Raw genomic sequence first — 15,735 nt, forward strand, 5'->3', positions numbered from 1 at the left:
AACACATGCCATAGATGTTATTCATTGTCACTTTTATGTAACAGACATAGATAACATTGCTGATAACATCTCTTTTTTTTCTTTTTTTCTCCATTCAGACAATCCATTACAATATTTAACTAACTGCAGTAGACACCACAGAGCATTTGTGAGCTTGTTGTCTCAGCTGGTATCACCTGAGGAGACCTGTTTGCAGCACACAGGCTGATGGTTCGACCCAGAGCTGGCACCCCAGCTCCGGGGCTCTCGTCTGTGGACCCTGGTTCCCATACACCCTGTGTAGAGTCACAGAATATTTTGGGTTGGAAGGGACCTTTAAAGGTCATCTAGTCCAACCCCTCTGCAGTGAGCAGGGACATCTTTATCTAGATCAGGTTGCTCTGTGCATGCCCTGTGTCAGTCCCAGGTCTGCCACCGCTGTAGAACATGACAGCATTGACCCAGTTCTCCTCTTGCTAAATCCCAGCAGTCACTCCAGGAAAGCCTTTGGTACAAGCTTATTGCTTCAGTGCACATACCAGGGCCAGACACTTGTCCCAGTGGACCTTGTGGCTACAATTCCAGTCTCTTGGAAAGGACCAGAAGAGAGTAAAGTCTACAAAGGAAAAAAGTTCAGGCACTTGGAAAAGAACGTGAATCTTCCATAAAACCAAACCCACAGCAGCAGCCTATGATACTCCTCAACCCATCTATTCTCAAGCTTTTCACTCTGCTTGGTCCTCTGTTAGACTATGTTCACTGCTTCACTGGCAGTCACGATGACCAAGCAATGCTGGTGCTTCGTCTGTAAATAAATAATAGGTTCCTATCCTGAGAAAGTTGCTAGAAAGTAGCCCAGTAGCACATCAAGGAACATAAAAATCTTAAAAATCAAGCAAACAGAGAGCAGGCTTTACAGTGATTCCAACATATCCCTCAAAGAAGGAAGAGAAATCATTGCAGTTTTTGTCACATAAAGGTATCTCATAAAGGAGCACAAACAAGGTTACAAAAACAGCACAACCTCTTGCTTGCACACTATCCTGGTTGAAGCACATCCAGCAAAAACATAAGTGGGGCAAAGTGGAGGTCAGACTGCGGGACACCTTCCAGTTAACGCCACAACACCCATTTTCCCTTTGGTTCTAATTAATTGTTACGGTAGGGACGGCCTGACGCCTCAGCTGAAGCTGGAGCCTGTGGGTCTAAGTGTTGTAGAAAAGGAGGGGAAGGCAGGTGCGGAGGGCGGGGAAGGAGGAGCAGGGAGGGGAGGTGACCTGGTGATGGTCACACCGTGGGAGGGCTGGCAGCAGGACTTGAATCTCCTGGGGGGCCAGGAGTGCCTGAGTTTGGTGTGTGGTCAATGTTGTGCTGTGTCTTGTGCTGTAGCAGGGATGAGGGAGGGGGAAAAGGCTTCCTAGGAGGAAGGAGGAGGTAAATTGTCTGGCTGAAGCAAGCAAACAAAAAAATGCACAGCAGCCCAGCCAGAGTTTCTAAGATTCTCCTAAAAAATGTGACTTGAGAAACCCTTACGAGATTGGACAGCAATCGCAGATAGCAAAGCACAGATGGCAGGGCAAATGAGCCGCATCCTCCCGACCGATTCAGGTGGGATCCGCCTTCTTCCTCTGCACAATCAAGAGTAAGGGGGACTTTGCTCAGTCTGTTTTCCTTAGCACTTTGGACAATCAGTGCTGTGTGCTGGTGGCACAACTGCACCAGCCGTTGGTTTCTCAAGGCGTCAGCTCACTCAGCAGAAGGAAGCAGCAAACATGGGACAGAAGGGTCAAAATATGAGGCTGCAGCACCCGCTGACCCCTTTCCTTCATTCCACCTGAGTGATGACCCTGCTCAATGTCATACTTTGCCAACTAGTAAGATCATAATTCCACTGGGCTCTTCCAGTGGGGCACGGAGACACACAGGTAACATATTCCTCCTGTCCTTTCCCTGGCTCTTCCCGCAGCCCAGATGTACCAAGTATTTCAGAGTAAAATGCCAGTTAGCACCTGCAGCTTGGAGGTGTGACCCGCAGCAGCTGAAGGAGGTCTGTGCTCAGTCCCTCCTTTCTGGGTGCGTGGTGATGTCTATGCCTCCTCACTGCCTCGCAGGTTTGCCAGCTCGGTCATGGCTTTGGCCGGGAGCTTCTTGCGGCGGAACACAGCTGCGATCTCCTCGAAGGACTTCCCTTTTGTCTCTGGTACTTTGAAGTATGCGAACAGAAAGAATACCAGGAGCAGAGCTGCGAAGATCGCAAACACGTACGGTCCACAGAGATCCTGCCATGGGGGGAGAACAAGGGACAACCACGTCAGCGCCGCAGGGATGGCTTCCCCTGCCTACCCCAGGTGGCTGAGGTGCCCAGCGGGGCTTGGGGATGGAGATCTGGGAAGCACATCCACGTCTGGCTGGGCTTGGTGGGGTCGTGCCAGCCATTTATTTGGTTGGTTTTGGAGGGATTTCTTACCGCAATGTACTGGAAACACATTCCCACGATGAAGTTGCAGGCCCAGTTGCAGAAACCAGCGACGGCGATGGCGGCCGGGCGTGGGCCTTGGCTGAACAGTTCGGCGACGATAAACCAGGGGATGGGCCCAGGCCCGACTTCAAAGAAGATGACGAAGAGAAAGATCGCGACCATGCTGACGTAGCTCATCCAGGCAAACTGGCTCTGCAAGAGGGAGTGCTCAGTTACAGTCCCAACAGAACTCTTGTCAATTATCACTAATTACTTTAATTAGGGTTCTTTTAGAGAAATTTATTCAGATGTATAGGGACTGGACATGAATAATTAAAACTCTAAACTCTTGTGCCGGGTTCTGGTTGGGTGTGTGGCGCCAGCCTTGGCACTTGCAGAGGGATGCTGAAGCTCACAGATACCAGCTCAGCTGTACCTTCAAGCCCTCTCCTTGCCTGCAGCAGGGCAAAACATTCACTTTAAAGGGTGCTTTGTCTTCTCTTGTTTGCACATCATGGAGAAAACACAGAGAGAAAGCCTTACCAGGAGCACAAGTCCAACTGTCATGGCCACGGCGCTTATTAACATGCCCATCAAACCAGCCAGGAACAGAGACCGCCTGCCCGCCTTCTCCACCAGAAAGACCTGTGGAAACACGTGCAGCAGCTCAGTTTCTGGCGCCACAGCTCTCAGGAGATTCAGTCAGGTCCATTAGCAATGAGCAACCCGTTAGCACTGCCACACCACACTCTTGCTCTCATGGCAGAGATTTAGGTGCTGGTTTCCAAGTGTCAGAAGCTCTGCTGGTGGCTGTTAGGGAGCCAGACGGAGAGCCACCCTGCCAAAGGCAAGGCAAAACCACGTGTACTTGGCGCTTACGCATTTCCAAGCGCTCAGGACTTTCCACCACTCCTACACATGTGCTGCTGACTATGAACTTTTTTTCTTCTCTCTCTTTTTTTTTTTTTTCCTCTCAGGAAAAATAAACCTACTAGGTCTGCATTGGTTTGGAAGCAGCCTTCAAAATGTAGCATGATTCAGGTCACATCATGGGTCATCGCACCTTGCCTGTCCTAGGGCAGGGAGAGTTGTGTAGCACCTGGAGTCAGCATTTTCCCTCCAGTTGCTCCCAGACCCCTTTTTCTTCCCTGGAAGCCACAAGGCTTAGCTTGTTCCTTCTCAACTCATCACCTCACCCAGCTTTTGACATCTAAGTCTGTATTAATCACTTCACCCGATGGGGAGACGTGGGTAACTCCAGAGGACAGTGCATCTCCTTTGGCCTGTGGACACCTTTGGCCATCAGCTCAACCTTTCCTGTCATTACAGAAAGGGATTTCTGCTTCCAAGGGACTGTCTCTTTTGCTGGAGAATGTTCATGCTGCCAACTCCTCAAGCTGCAGAGGATGAGCCTCTGCGCTTCCTTCTCCCCATGCCAGGGTCCAGCCAGCTGTCAGTCTTTCTGCCTTTTGAGCTCTGTCATTTATTGACAAATGCAGGTAATTTTTAAGTGCTCATGGCCAAAAGAAGCAAAGAGCAAATGCCTCAGGCTACAAGTACCACAGCCCTGGTTGGAAATCGAACTACGGGAGACTCTCCAAGAGAAAGACCTCTTCCAGCCGCATGCCTCCGTGCCTCATTTCACAATATATAAACATGCTTTCTCCTCTCTTATTTCTACCTTGCAGCTAGTCCTGCTTCATGGAGGGTAAAAGACCTTTTCTCCCTAAGTCTCTCTAGAGATGTGAGGGAAATGGTCTTGGCATTTCCTGATCTTGTTATATTAACAGCCACATTAAAAAAAAATTGCCTGCTGATAAGAATTGTCTTAGTACTCTCAGGAGAGAGACAAACGAAGGGAAAGGCTGCGAAAACGGAACCATCTTTTTATTGCAGCAGAGCACTGCGTAGATACGGTGAGGATGGGTGCTAGATTACTTTTATTACTGTGGAATAGCCTTTGGATATCACTCCTGCAGGTGCTATGTACATACAGAAAACAAACTGAAAGATAACAGGTAAGAGGGAGATTGCGAGCTGCTGGCTTCCCCATCGAACCCCAATCCCCTGCCTGCTCCTCGAGGGCAATTTTAGAATTTCACTCTTTTATTTTTTGGGGAAATGCTGAGCTATCAGAGTTTCCCTGAGCACAGTGATGCAGTTTTCACTCATGAGGCATTTAGTGGTGCTGTTTGGTAGCAATGGGCTTTATTTCAAGGCTTGTTTTTTCAAACAAGTCTTGCCCAGGGAATCATCTTTCCTGTAAGGTGTGCAGGGTCAGCCCTGCGAAACTGCACATCCCAGCCCCAGCTCCAGGATAAAACTGCATTTCAAAACCACAGTGTAGCTTACGTGTTTTTGTAGTCTGGGGTGCAGAAATATTTACTTACTGAGATAACAGTGAAGACCGTGTTCACCACTCCAACGCCAATGGTTGCGTAAACTGGTTGGTCAACTCCAGCTCTCTCAAAAATGTTTGTTGAGTAGTAAAAGATCTATCAAAATACATGAGGATGAAGGATTAGTCAACAGGGCTGGTGGAACTTTTTGTTCTCTTGAGGGAAGAGTTGCACTTGCTTGGCTGAGATGTGAAGTAATTTAATTATGATTAGTTTTTCAACTTTTAATGGCTTGTTAAAATAATTAAAGCTGGAGCTTTCAAAGGAGCCTGAGGGAGTTAAAAATCCATTGAAATTCCTGTCCTGAGCTACTGCATTTGCACATTTAAAACTGTTTCCTTCCATGTAGTCCTGTGTTTAATCTTGAAAGCCAGATCACCAGCACTGAGCGCTGGAGACAGATACCCTAATACGATTGAGTTTTGGATGAATTATTTTAAAATATTCTCACTCCATTGAAATGACTCAAATTTCTCCTCGTCTCCAACAACAAGGCAATTCCTGTTTGGTGGCAGTTAAAGGGCAGGAGGTAAATGAATGGTTGACCCTGTGGTTAGTGGATGGTTTTGTGCTGAACTCCCTTGTACCCTCCTCCCCTCCTGCCCTCCCACAGCCTGGCTTGGCGGTGAGATCTGCCTTCAACACTGATGGTGGTGGCCAAGGAGCCTCCTGCAGTCATGGGGAAGCCTTGTCTTCCCCCCTACGTGGCTTGGAATGAGCCAGCATTGACTTTTCACGCTCAGCATGTATTTCTTTAAAGGCAAAGCTTGTGGGGAGACTCACCGCGTTGATTCCAGAGAACTGCTGAGAAATCTGCACCATCAGCGCCACGATGACAGCCTGCTTGTACTTCGAAGAGGTGAAGAGCTGCCTTATGGAGACTTTCTTTTCACTAGCAGCTTCTTGCTTTTCCTTCTCCATCTCAGCAATCTCTTTCATTGGGTCACAGTTTCCTCTGAGCCTTTTCAAACCTTATTAAAAAAATCGACATGATATTTTGAGTGGTAGATAAGAGGCAGGGTAAGGGCAGGAATCTTTCTAGCCACAACTCAGACCCCATGGACAGTAGTGTCCTCTTGCTCTGAGGACAACCAGGGCACATCAAGCCCCAAGACTGTGTCTGCTTGTCAAGTGGCAGCAAGTTAGGCAAAAGCTCTGGGACACTGCACTCAAGTCCTGGCCCCCAGCAATTCTTACTAGTCTCATGCAAACATGTCTAAATAGTTTCTGGTCCAGACCTAATTTATACTTCAGCAGCTCAGAGCTTCTTATCTCAATTTTCAGCTGTGTCCTGCCATTGACTGTGCTTACTCCTTTCAGAGATGGCTGGAACCAACTACGGAGGAAGATGTATGAGTGGTTGCGGTAACCGCTGTGGATTTGCTGTGTAGTTGCAGCTAGGACAGAGAGATCAGCTGCCCCCCAGAAGATGTAATCTTTATACCTGGTTGAAATCCCTTCCAATTCAGCGGGGTTTTTGGGGGTGACATCTGTTAAACGCAATCTCTTGCGAAGGCTTACATCAGCCACAGTGAGGCAGAAGCAACTGTGCCTTAGGCAGTGACTACATGCAAGTGTCCAAAGTCCCACCTGTAAATGTGTTGCATGGGATGGAGCAGCTATACCCCCTTACATGTGTGAGACCTCAGCCAGGCTTTCTCTTTGGTGTTTAGTATTAAGTAGAGTGTAAATCCAACTCCAGACTCTTACTTTTTTTAGCTTCCTCCACCTTCCCTAGTTTGATGTAAAGGTATCGAGGGCTCTCAGGGCACAATAAGAGAAGGAAGAACTGCAGGAGGGCAGCCACACCGGACAGACCAAGGAGCAAAGGCCACATCTCATCGTTGCCCAGAAGAAACTCTAGTCCAAGGACCTGAAATAATGGAGGTATGTGTGAATGGCTTATTGTGCGTCCTGGGAAAAGAAAGCAATTGATTGCGATGGAATTTCAAAGCGACAATTTGGAGGGAAACTAGAAGGCAATACCAATTCTTAGTCCTAAAAATCTGATTTATTTAGTTATGATGCCTGTTTACAAGAAGGGGACAAACATTGCATAAAATGTCATGAACAAGACTTTGGCTTATGGGTGCTCTGGGATAAACCTCTGCGAGCTTGTTCCCCACCCCAGGGTGACTTGGTCCTCCTTGGGACACGCCACCAGCAGGAGACCTGTGCCTGGCCAGAATCACTCCATAAACAGCTCAGTAAATACAGGTGGGCTGACAAAAATGTTTTCTCCTCAGACTTTGCTGTCCTGCATGTTTAGGGTGTGGGTTTTTATGGGCATATGTGTCCTAAGCAGCTCCACAACGGAGCAGAGTGTGGATGGAGGTCCATGCAGCGTGGGGTGTCCCATCTGCCTGGCTGCTAGCCAGCACTGAGCACTGGGGCCACAGCGTGGGGCTCCTCAAACAGGCTAAACTGAGCTTTGCCTCAGCGTGTGATTATGGCATTGAAAAAGGTGCTCCAGAGGGGTTGTGAGTACTTACAATTTTCCTCCTTCCACATTTTGTAAAACATTTTTTGTATTCCCACAGTCAGGGAGGCTGGCGGGACATACCTTGTGAGCTTTTTTCCCCAAATCATCAAATCAGATGAACTTTGTGGTTACATTAAGTTTTTCTGGGTGCATTGGTGCTTTGTACATTTATGTCAAGTAGTTGGGACTCCTGCCACGCCAGGCAATGCTGACAGGGGACATTGGGTTCCCTGCTTCTCCGAGGAAGCTATGTTTGAGTACCTTAATATCAGGGATCTCATGTTCAGGATCCAGTCTGACTCTCATGAGATACTTACAAAAACTTCCTAGGGGAGGGGAGAAATTATTTGCAGAAGTACTTTTCATTTCGTGAAAAGTCATCTTTGTTAAGACACCTCTGACTCAAGGTAGGACTTTAACCCCATTAGAGCTTTGCACTCTCCTTCAGTTTTGGGGTGGAATGGTGAGTAACACCCCAGTGTATCTCTGGAGTATCCCTAATCTCTGAAATGCCTTCTCTGGACCTGTGCGCTTTCCTTCTTACCTGGCTGATGAGGATACCCGTGACGATAGCAAGCTGGTGCAGTGTCCCCAGCGCTCCTCGAAGGGCCGTGGGAGAGACCTCGCTGACATACATGGGCACGAGTCCAGAGGAGAGCCCTGCATGAGCACACGCGGGCGTCACCTCTTCTAGACCACAGCTCGGCAACCGACAGCAACCGCTTCCCGAACAGGAAAGGAGGCTGGAGCCCGTGCGCTGCCCCCCATGTCTGACCCAGCCCCTCGTGCCTGGCTGGGAACCACCTGCACCTCGCAAAGTGCTCAGATATCCACAGATTCATTACCCCAAGCCAGAAAGCCTTTAAACTTGAACACACACATATGAGCATGGAGCAGAGATCGTCCGCTGGGAGAAGTTATCACAGAGCAAAGAGCTTTCTTAAAACTTGCCTTGAACCTTCAGAGTGGAATATTGTATTTGCATGCCAGTAACGGTGATAATGAGCTGTTATGTCTAATTCTAATGTAATTCTGTATTATTTACCTACTATCTTACCAGCATTATGTACACTGCTCCTGTACTATCTGCTAGATAGTACCGTTGTCTAGGGAACTTGTTAAACAGCATGGCTAACAATATACTCTTACAAGAGCCACTACCAAGATCCAGCCTTGAGATACAGAGGAGGGACTCGCTCCTTTCTAGGCTACGTAAAATAAGCCAATTTCATGACAGAGCCAACACAAATACTTGTGGGAAACATCCTGGATAGAGAAGGACAGACACAGGGAGAAGAGGGAAACTCCCACCTGTAGAAACCCTTCTGAACAGTAAAAATAAAAAAAAAATAAAAAAATATAGGAAACTCTTAACTGCAGCCGCAGAGCACACAGCACCCATCGAGGGACTGGTTCGCCTGGACTTACCGCAGTACAGCCCCGTGACAGCTCTCCCGGCGATGATGAGCATGTGGGACGGCCCAAATTTCGCCAGCCCCATGAGGAGGTTCCCAGCGATGGAGAGGACGTTCACCACCAGCATGGCTTTCACCCTGCAAGGCAGCAGCAGCAGCACAGCTCCTTCTGGCACCTCAGCCACAACAGCCATCGCGACACGCGATTGGAGCTATCAAGTGACTTAATCAGCACTAGAGGGCAAAAATTAATGATCATAGGCATTGAAAAATATCAGGCAAGGGCGCACTCATGGTAGCTAGAAGTATATTGTACATCTTGTAAAAATGCTGGTCAAATGCCCTCCTCTCCCTTTTGCTGTGGAGAGGGGGGATTTGGAAGTTAATCAAGACTGCTCATCAGCTGCTTCTCTGAAGTGCTAGAAGTTGCAATAAAATCCCTGATTTACAATTGAGGGTTTTAATAAGATAGACTGTGATAGTTTGAACAGTATTTTAGAGGTTTGAGGTTCTTTCTTTTTTGTTTCCATTAGATTAGGGGAAATAACACAAATTGTATTTCTATGTGGAGAAAACAGTTCTAGGGGAAAAACCGAACAAAAAGGCTTGGGCTGTGTCACGTGCGTCACAAGGTCCTCTCACCTCCCCAGCCGGTCGCCGATCCACCCCACGGTGAAGGAGGAGATCATGCCACCAACGGCGAACACGGACACGGAGAGGGACCAGTACATGGTGAGGACGTGCGGGGAGGTGGCCAGGTCCTCGCCAATGTCGGCCGGGGGTGCGAGCGTCCCCTCAGTGCCATCCCAGGGCTCTGTGCCAGGGACAGTGACGGTGCCATCCTCCCTGGAGACGTTGGTGGCATGTCTGTCCAGGGGGGCAATGCCCAGCACGCGCCCGTAGTGGGCTTCTATCACCTGTCATGGGCAAAGAGGGAAAACGCCATCAGCTCAGATCTATAACCACCCCCACCCCTGTTTTGGTTTGGTGGGGGTTTTTTTGTTTTTTTGTTTTTTTCCTGCTCTAGGAGAAGCTTCTCATCACAGGCTCTACAAGGGTTAAATACTGGAGTCTCCCACAGCTCCCCAGCACGGAGACCCTCACCGGGGAGGGAGCATCCCCCCCTCATCCAACACCAACTCCTGGGGACCGGGTGAGCGCGGTGTCCGGCTCTGGCACCCACGGGGAGGTGCTGTCCCTCAGTCTGGGCACAAGGACCGTGTAGCAGTGGGGACAGCACCACGACCTGCAGTGCCCCTCTCTGGGGGCTGACAGCAGGGGGGTCCTCGCTGTTGTCTCACCTTATCGCGAGGGCTTTGTACTGCTGGAGATGACACCTGGGGAAGGGGCAGAGCCCCCCGGAGACCTTCTGCAGGGGATAAACCAACTCTGGCTGCCCTGAAGCCCTTGTTCCTTGGTTGTGCACAGCTTGGGGGGTGGCTCAGCTTACCTTCTGGGGGGCGTTAATGACACCCAGGCTGTAGCCGTACTGGAAGAAGCCCAACACTGCGGTGAAAACGGAGAGGACCAGCGTTCCCGTGAGGTGCTGGGGAAGGAAGCAGAGAAGAGCCTCACCCTGCTGTCCTAGCTCTGCCGAACTTGGGTGAGCTGCACCCCAGTCCTGTCCCAAGGGACTGGCTGCCACGCTGCCCGTCCTCGCCCAAGGGTGGCTCGGGCGGGCCCGCCAGCCGAGGCAGCAGCAGCAACATGCTCTGCCCCATCCCAGCGCCCGGGCAGCGCTGCTGAAACAACAGTTAGGAAAAAACGACCCAAACAGTGGTTTTCATCAGTGCTATTTCAAGTATTACTTCCTTCCATCACAGTTAAAATTCTCCAATGAGCTGATGGAGCTCTTACAAATTAAAAGTAACCCCCTGAACCCCTTTGCACTTATGCAGACATCAAAGAGCAACTAATTAGGGGAGGGGATTTTTTTTTGGTTGGTTTTGGTCTTAGCAAGCAATAAATGCCATTGCTTAGTGCTGGGCTCCTGTAAAAATTCTAGTGCAAAAATACCACTGAGCCATGGTTACCTTCTCTGCTTGCATTTTGCTTTTCTTGTCCATCCCGCAGCTTCTCTGCTGTCCTCCCAGGAGCCGTCACTGTCCTGGACTTCAGAGCGAGGTGGGAGCTTGGGCAGGGAAGGAGGGACAGGAGGGCTGGGATGGAGGCAGCAAAGCTGGCTCGCGCTCCAAGAGATGGGGACTATATCAACTCTGGAGTTAATAAGAAACCCAAGCCTTCCATGTGTTATTTGGCCACTACCAATCCTGTATTTGGGAGGGCTGGCAAAAGAAGAGAGGACCAGCAGAGACAGGGAGCGGACCTGAGAAATTCAAATGATCCAGCTGAAAGGCTGGTTCGGGGCTGTCCCTTTGTTGAACTGACTGTGATGTGACATGCCAGGGACTTGGGAACACGCTACAGCCTATTCTGAGGTGCTCAACACCTTTCTTGGCTTCTATGCTGGGTTTATGTGCTACGTTACAAACATCTCACTGAATTAGCACAAAAAAATCCTTGCGGCATATATAGCAAAGAAGCTGGAAAATGACTAAGAGTGTTTTATTTAGATAGCACTTGGCACCTGCTTTAAAATACATTTATGTGTGTGTACCTCAAACACAGCCAAACATACATAAATACAGATGTACATGGGTCTCTCTATAGGCATATACATACCTACTCGCACACGGGCCCCCTGACAGAGCTGAAAGGCTGGGGCACACCTATACATGTGCATCCTGAGCATTCCAAGAAGTTGGCTGTATATGGAGACAGAACATAGCAAGTTTACCCCCAGTATTCCAATAACGCACGTTATCATTAGGAAGCCCACAGCAGCGTGAATGCTGAACCTTTCAGCACCACCAGCTGATTGCCGCGCTGTCAAACAGCGCTGGCGCTAGCAAATATTGCTGATGGTATCAAACACCACCGATGCTGCCAAATACTGCAGCCCTTTGGCTGGGCTCGCTGGGTAGTCATGAACTTTGCACATCTGCAGGATCTGGTCTGAGCTGGTCTCGCTTTGCTGTCCTTGATGTCGTCAGCCAGAAGAACTGCAGGCGGACGGTGGCATCCGTAGCAGAAATGCCAAAGTCTGACTCAGCCAAGGTGATTAATACTGATTAATGCCATTACATTTATTACCTTCCAGAAAAACCCCTGATGGGTTCCAGCAGCTGTGGGCACAAAACATATTTTCTACAGAAAAAAAAAAAAAAGAAAAGAAAAGAAAAGAGAAAGATGAGCACAAGACCTTTCGCACTGGTCTCCTTCAGTGAAGTAAAACTTTAACAGGAGGAGAAAAGTTCATCACATTAATGCAGGCATTGATTTCAGCCACAGCACCTGCATTCCGCTCTTGGGCTGGGGTAGCTGCAAAGGGGAGGGCCCTGAGGCTGAGCTTTTTGAAGTTTTCTCCAATATTTGTCCTCCCAGCTGAGATCTTTGCCCACTGTGTTTGTTTGCTCACCCTGTGTGGATACCCAGGCATTTACAAGCACCATTTCTTTGCATTGTGGTTAAATGCCTCCACGCCAGGGGCTGGCAGGATGAGACAATTAACAGGCTGCTCAAGTTTGAATCAGAAAACACATGAGAGCCCTGACCCAAGATCCCAACCTGAAATCCTCAGACACTATGAAACTCCTGGCCAGGACCAACGTCCCCTCTGGGTTCCCCGCCGGGTTGTGGGTGCGTGGATGAGGGAGGATGATACTTTTCCCCCTTCCCAGCCTTTGCTCTACTCCAGAAGGAGAAAGCAGGGTGGCTTTTCGGTGGCTTGTAGCCTGCTGTGTCCTCCCTGCTGCTCACAGAGCAGAGCCCTCCCTCCATCCAGCCTCCCGGGGAGGGGGGTGCAGGGTACCAGTGGGGAACCAGGAGTGAGCGAGCACCCCTCGGAGCAGCCCGGTGACTTCCAGGGAAACCTCGGGTGCCAAAGGCGGGATGGAAGCCCCACAGCCACCAGCCTCCCTTGGCCAGGTCTGCTGGCAAAAAGGCATGAAGTTATCCCTGGATTCTCCCACCGCTTCCCAGCCCCTCTTACCCTCCCTGCCAGGCTGGATGCCAAGAGCTGGTGCTCGGGTCTCCCTCAGTGCTTGTGTGCAGCCCCCAGGTGATGCCAGAGCCTTGTCCCCAGGCACATATTTAATGACACCAACTGATTCAAACCCCTGTGTTTTTCTGAACAGGGTCTGGGTGTGGACATACTGGTTAGCAGAGGCCAGCTCGAGTCTGGTCCCGAGGCTCGCTGATGGCAAAGGTCGGTGCGTAAATCTGCCTCCGGCTGCAGTCGCTCCCCAGAGGGGCTGTCAGAGCAGCACACCTCCCTTCTTAGCCTGGAAAACTGAAGCACGATGTTCCCACCTGCCAGAGCACCGGGCCCAGCTCCACCAGTATGAAGCATCCGCCCATCCCATCTCTTCCAGGTGTGAGTCGGCTGTGGGGCTGCAGCCCACAGGGCACCGCTCAGGAGCGACACCGACCCGTCCCATGGCTGGCGAGCCTCCCCAGGCAGCAAAGTGACTTGACCAAGGGCACAGAAATGGAAGGGGAAAAGGAGAAGTGGGACCTTCCCTGCGGGGCTGGCGCTGCCATCCTCGTGCTCGCCACTGCCCTGTGTTCAGGTGACCCCAGGCTGAGGGCATCACTCCAAAGAAATACCAATTTCACCATTTTCAGGACAGCAGCACACACTGCACCCCTGGTCAGAGCTTTGCCAGTGCTGTAGGGTTTTGTGGCTTTTCTCCAGAGCTCCCTGCAAGAAGCTGCTCCAACGGCTCTCATAGTTTCTCATTGCCCCGAGTGTGCAAAACAGGTAAATGCCAGGAAGCCCCTTACCCTGGGGGACTGCACCTTGTAGCATGAATCTCAACATTTTATGATGGGCATAATTTACATTATTTGCAAACAGCAGCGCTTGCATTATTGCTAATGCTTTATTTTATTAACAAAGCGTAAAAACTGCCTGTAATGTTACTGTTATGCAGAATTGCCATGCTTATTGCCTACTACACGTTGTGTCTATTATAATTAGTGTTGCTAAATCTAATGCTGTGTGATAAAAGCAACAGGTTAAAGTTTATGGTCAGGATTTGCTTTTGAACACTTAACCATGCTGTCACATCAGTGAAAAGAATGTAAAGATTCCATGAGGACAGTTGGCTGTCTCTGTCGCTGGGGTCATCAGCATGCCTGTTTTACTGCCTTTGGGTCATTTGGAGGCAGATTTCATGGTAAAGAAAAAGAAATTTAAAAAAAAGGAAGAAACGAAACTGAATCAAACAGAGGAAGAAGGAAGATGCAGACCATATGGCTGTGTCTCTCCAGGTAAGAGCAGGCTGGCACAAAAACAACATGATGTATGTTCATTTTTTCTCTATATACGCACAGCAGCTGGGGGAGGCAGCAGTGCTGGGGCCACCCAGGAGACAAAGGCTTCAGCCTGACACGACAGGTTTGAGAGCGAGAATTTGATGCATTTACAGCACAGTTGTAAAGATACTGGTGTGCTGGCCCGGTGCTCTTCCAGCAAGAACTCGTGGTATTAAACCAGCCGAGTTTAATGGGGCCCTTCCCGCCCCTCCCCAGCTCTGGGTGGTGCAGCATCTCCCAAACGAGAAAAATTGGGAAACAAACTTCTTCTGCAGTAGGTCGCGACCTTGAGCATCCCCCTTTCCGCCCCCAAAATACATCACGTGATTGACACTCCCAAACCATCTCGCACCAAGAAAAATGCCATTTGGCAATCGTTCTAGAACAAGTTTGAAGACGTTCAGTTCCCACGAGCAGCTGCTACAGTCTTACCTCCGAGCATCCTTTACCTCGGGTACGGTACCCAGCACCTCCCCAGGGTCCACCTCACGCCAGCTCTCGGCTCTTTTCTTTCATTTACCACTGAGGGTACGACCCGTCCCTGAAGCTCCTGCAATATTTCACAGCAACTCTGTAAATCATTGAATCTGTAACAGGCTCAAGTGTCTCTTTTTCCCTCCTGCAGCGCTGCTCAGCTGAACAAATAAGTTTCCTTTCCTGGGTAAAAACTCCTAGAAACAGGGGTTTAAGAGATGCCCCAAATTTTATTTCTTAAAATGCTAAAAATTAAGTAGTTTCTAGAGCATTGATCAACCACAAGCATATTTTACTTATAACAAAAGACAAGCTAGGAGTATTTGGAGGGGAAATTACGTCTTTATAATAAACAAGGGCTGGTTTTCTAGAAGAGGAGAAGTTTTCAGGTGGTGATGGTCTGTCAAGACATCCCTTGGCCATGGCAGCATCGCTGGGGACATGCCTGGTCCTCCCCGCACTCATCCTGCCCAAACCCTCCCCAGGCCAAGGGCATCCCGACCTGGAATCCTAAAAAGCCACTTTATCTCTGCGACCTGCTAATGGTTAACGCTCCACGTTTTCTTTACCAAAACATAAAAGGCATGGCTTAAGGTTGAAGTTTTGTGTTTTATTGTGGCTGGCACCAGAAACGCGTTTGCTCTGCGCTATGCCCGTACACACACTCTGTAGACAAGACTGCATGAATATTGGTTTCTTGTGATGGTTTTTGTTTCAAATGACGCTAAGGTTTTGAAAAATACATTCACAAACTACCTTATGTTTAAACACAATGACTCCCTTCTATTTCATCACTGTACCCAAAAAGCGCACAATAAAAAAAAAATCATCCAAAGTTGTGTATTTATCACTTCGAGAGGGACAAAATAAACCCAACCCGAACCAGATATCAGTTTGCAACATAATAAAAAGCTCTGGGCATTATTTAATTTATATTTTAACCACAGTGAAAATATAAAGAGCTGGTGGCAATCGGTGCCCTTGACGGGACTTGCATGGGGTTTTAATTCCAGTTACTGTGGTCCTGTGGCTGTTTCTACACCTCGCAGGGTGCTCAGCCAGGCGCTGGGCAGGCTGCACCGATGCCTGGAGGGTGAAGAAGGCACCCAAAAAAGCTCCTCTCGTCTGTGCTCCTCGAGTCCCACCGCG

General features: G+C 49.3%; 1 protein-coding gene across 1 annotated transcript; it reads right to left on the bottom strand.

Moving 5' to 3' along the window:
- Positions 1–2,038: 2,038 nt before the first annotated feature.
- SLC2A2 (solute carrier family 2 (facilitated glucose transporter), member 2) lies at positions 2,039–10,801 on the bottom strand. The gene is made up of 11 exons (XM_009864322.1): positions 10,767–10,801; positions 10,184–10,279; positions 9,376–9,650; positions 8,747–8,871; positions 7,863–7,978; positions 6,547–6,709; positions 5,620–5,807; positions 4,828–4,932; positions 2,981–3,082; positions 2,447–2,650; positions 2,039–2,258 (listed from the first exon to the last, which is right to left on the bottom strand). Exons 1-11 carry the CDS (start codon positions 10,797–10,799, stop codon positions 2,067–2,069), a joined length of 1,599 nt encoding a protein of 532 aa, XP_009862624.1. The 5' UTR covers positions 10,800–10,801; the 3' UTR covers positions 2,039–2,066.
- Positions 10,802–15,735: the final 4,934 nt, after the last annotated feature.

Source organism: Apaloderma vittatum, unplaced genomic scaffold (assembly GCF_000703405.1).
Source record: "Apaloderma vittatum isolate BGI_N311 unplaced genomic scaffold, ASM70340v1 scaffold40992, whole genome shotgun sequence".
In the NCBI taxonomy this organism is placed as follows: Eukaryota; Metazoa; Chordata; class Aves; order Trogoniformes; family Trogonidae; genus Apaloderma; species Apaloderma vittatum.

Excerpts from the sequence above, each read along its gene's own strand:
- SLC2A2 (XM_009864322.1), bottom strand. The coding sequence starts at position 10,799 with ATGGACAAGAAAAGCAAAATGCAAGCAGAGAAG. Across the intron at positions 8,872-9,375 it reads ATCGGCGACCGGCTGGGGAG|GGTGAAAGCCATGCTGGTGG; the intron begins GTGAGAGGACCT and ends GCTGCCTTGCAG. Across the intron at positions 6,710-7,862 it reads CGGGTATCCTCATCAGCCAG|GTCCTTGGACTAGAGTTTCT; the intron begins GTAAGAAGGAAA and ends CCATTATTTCAG.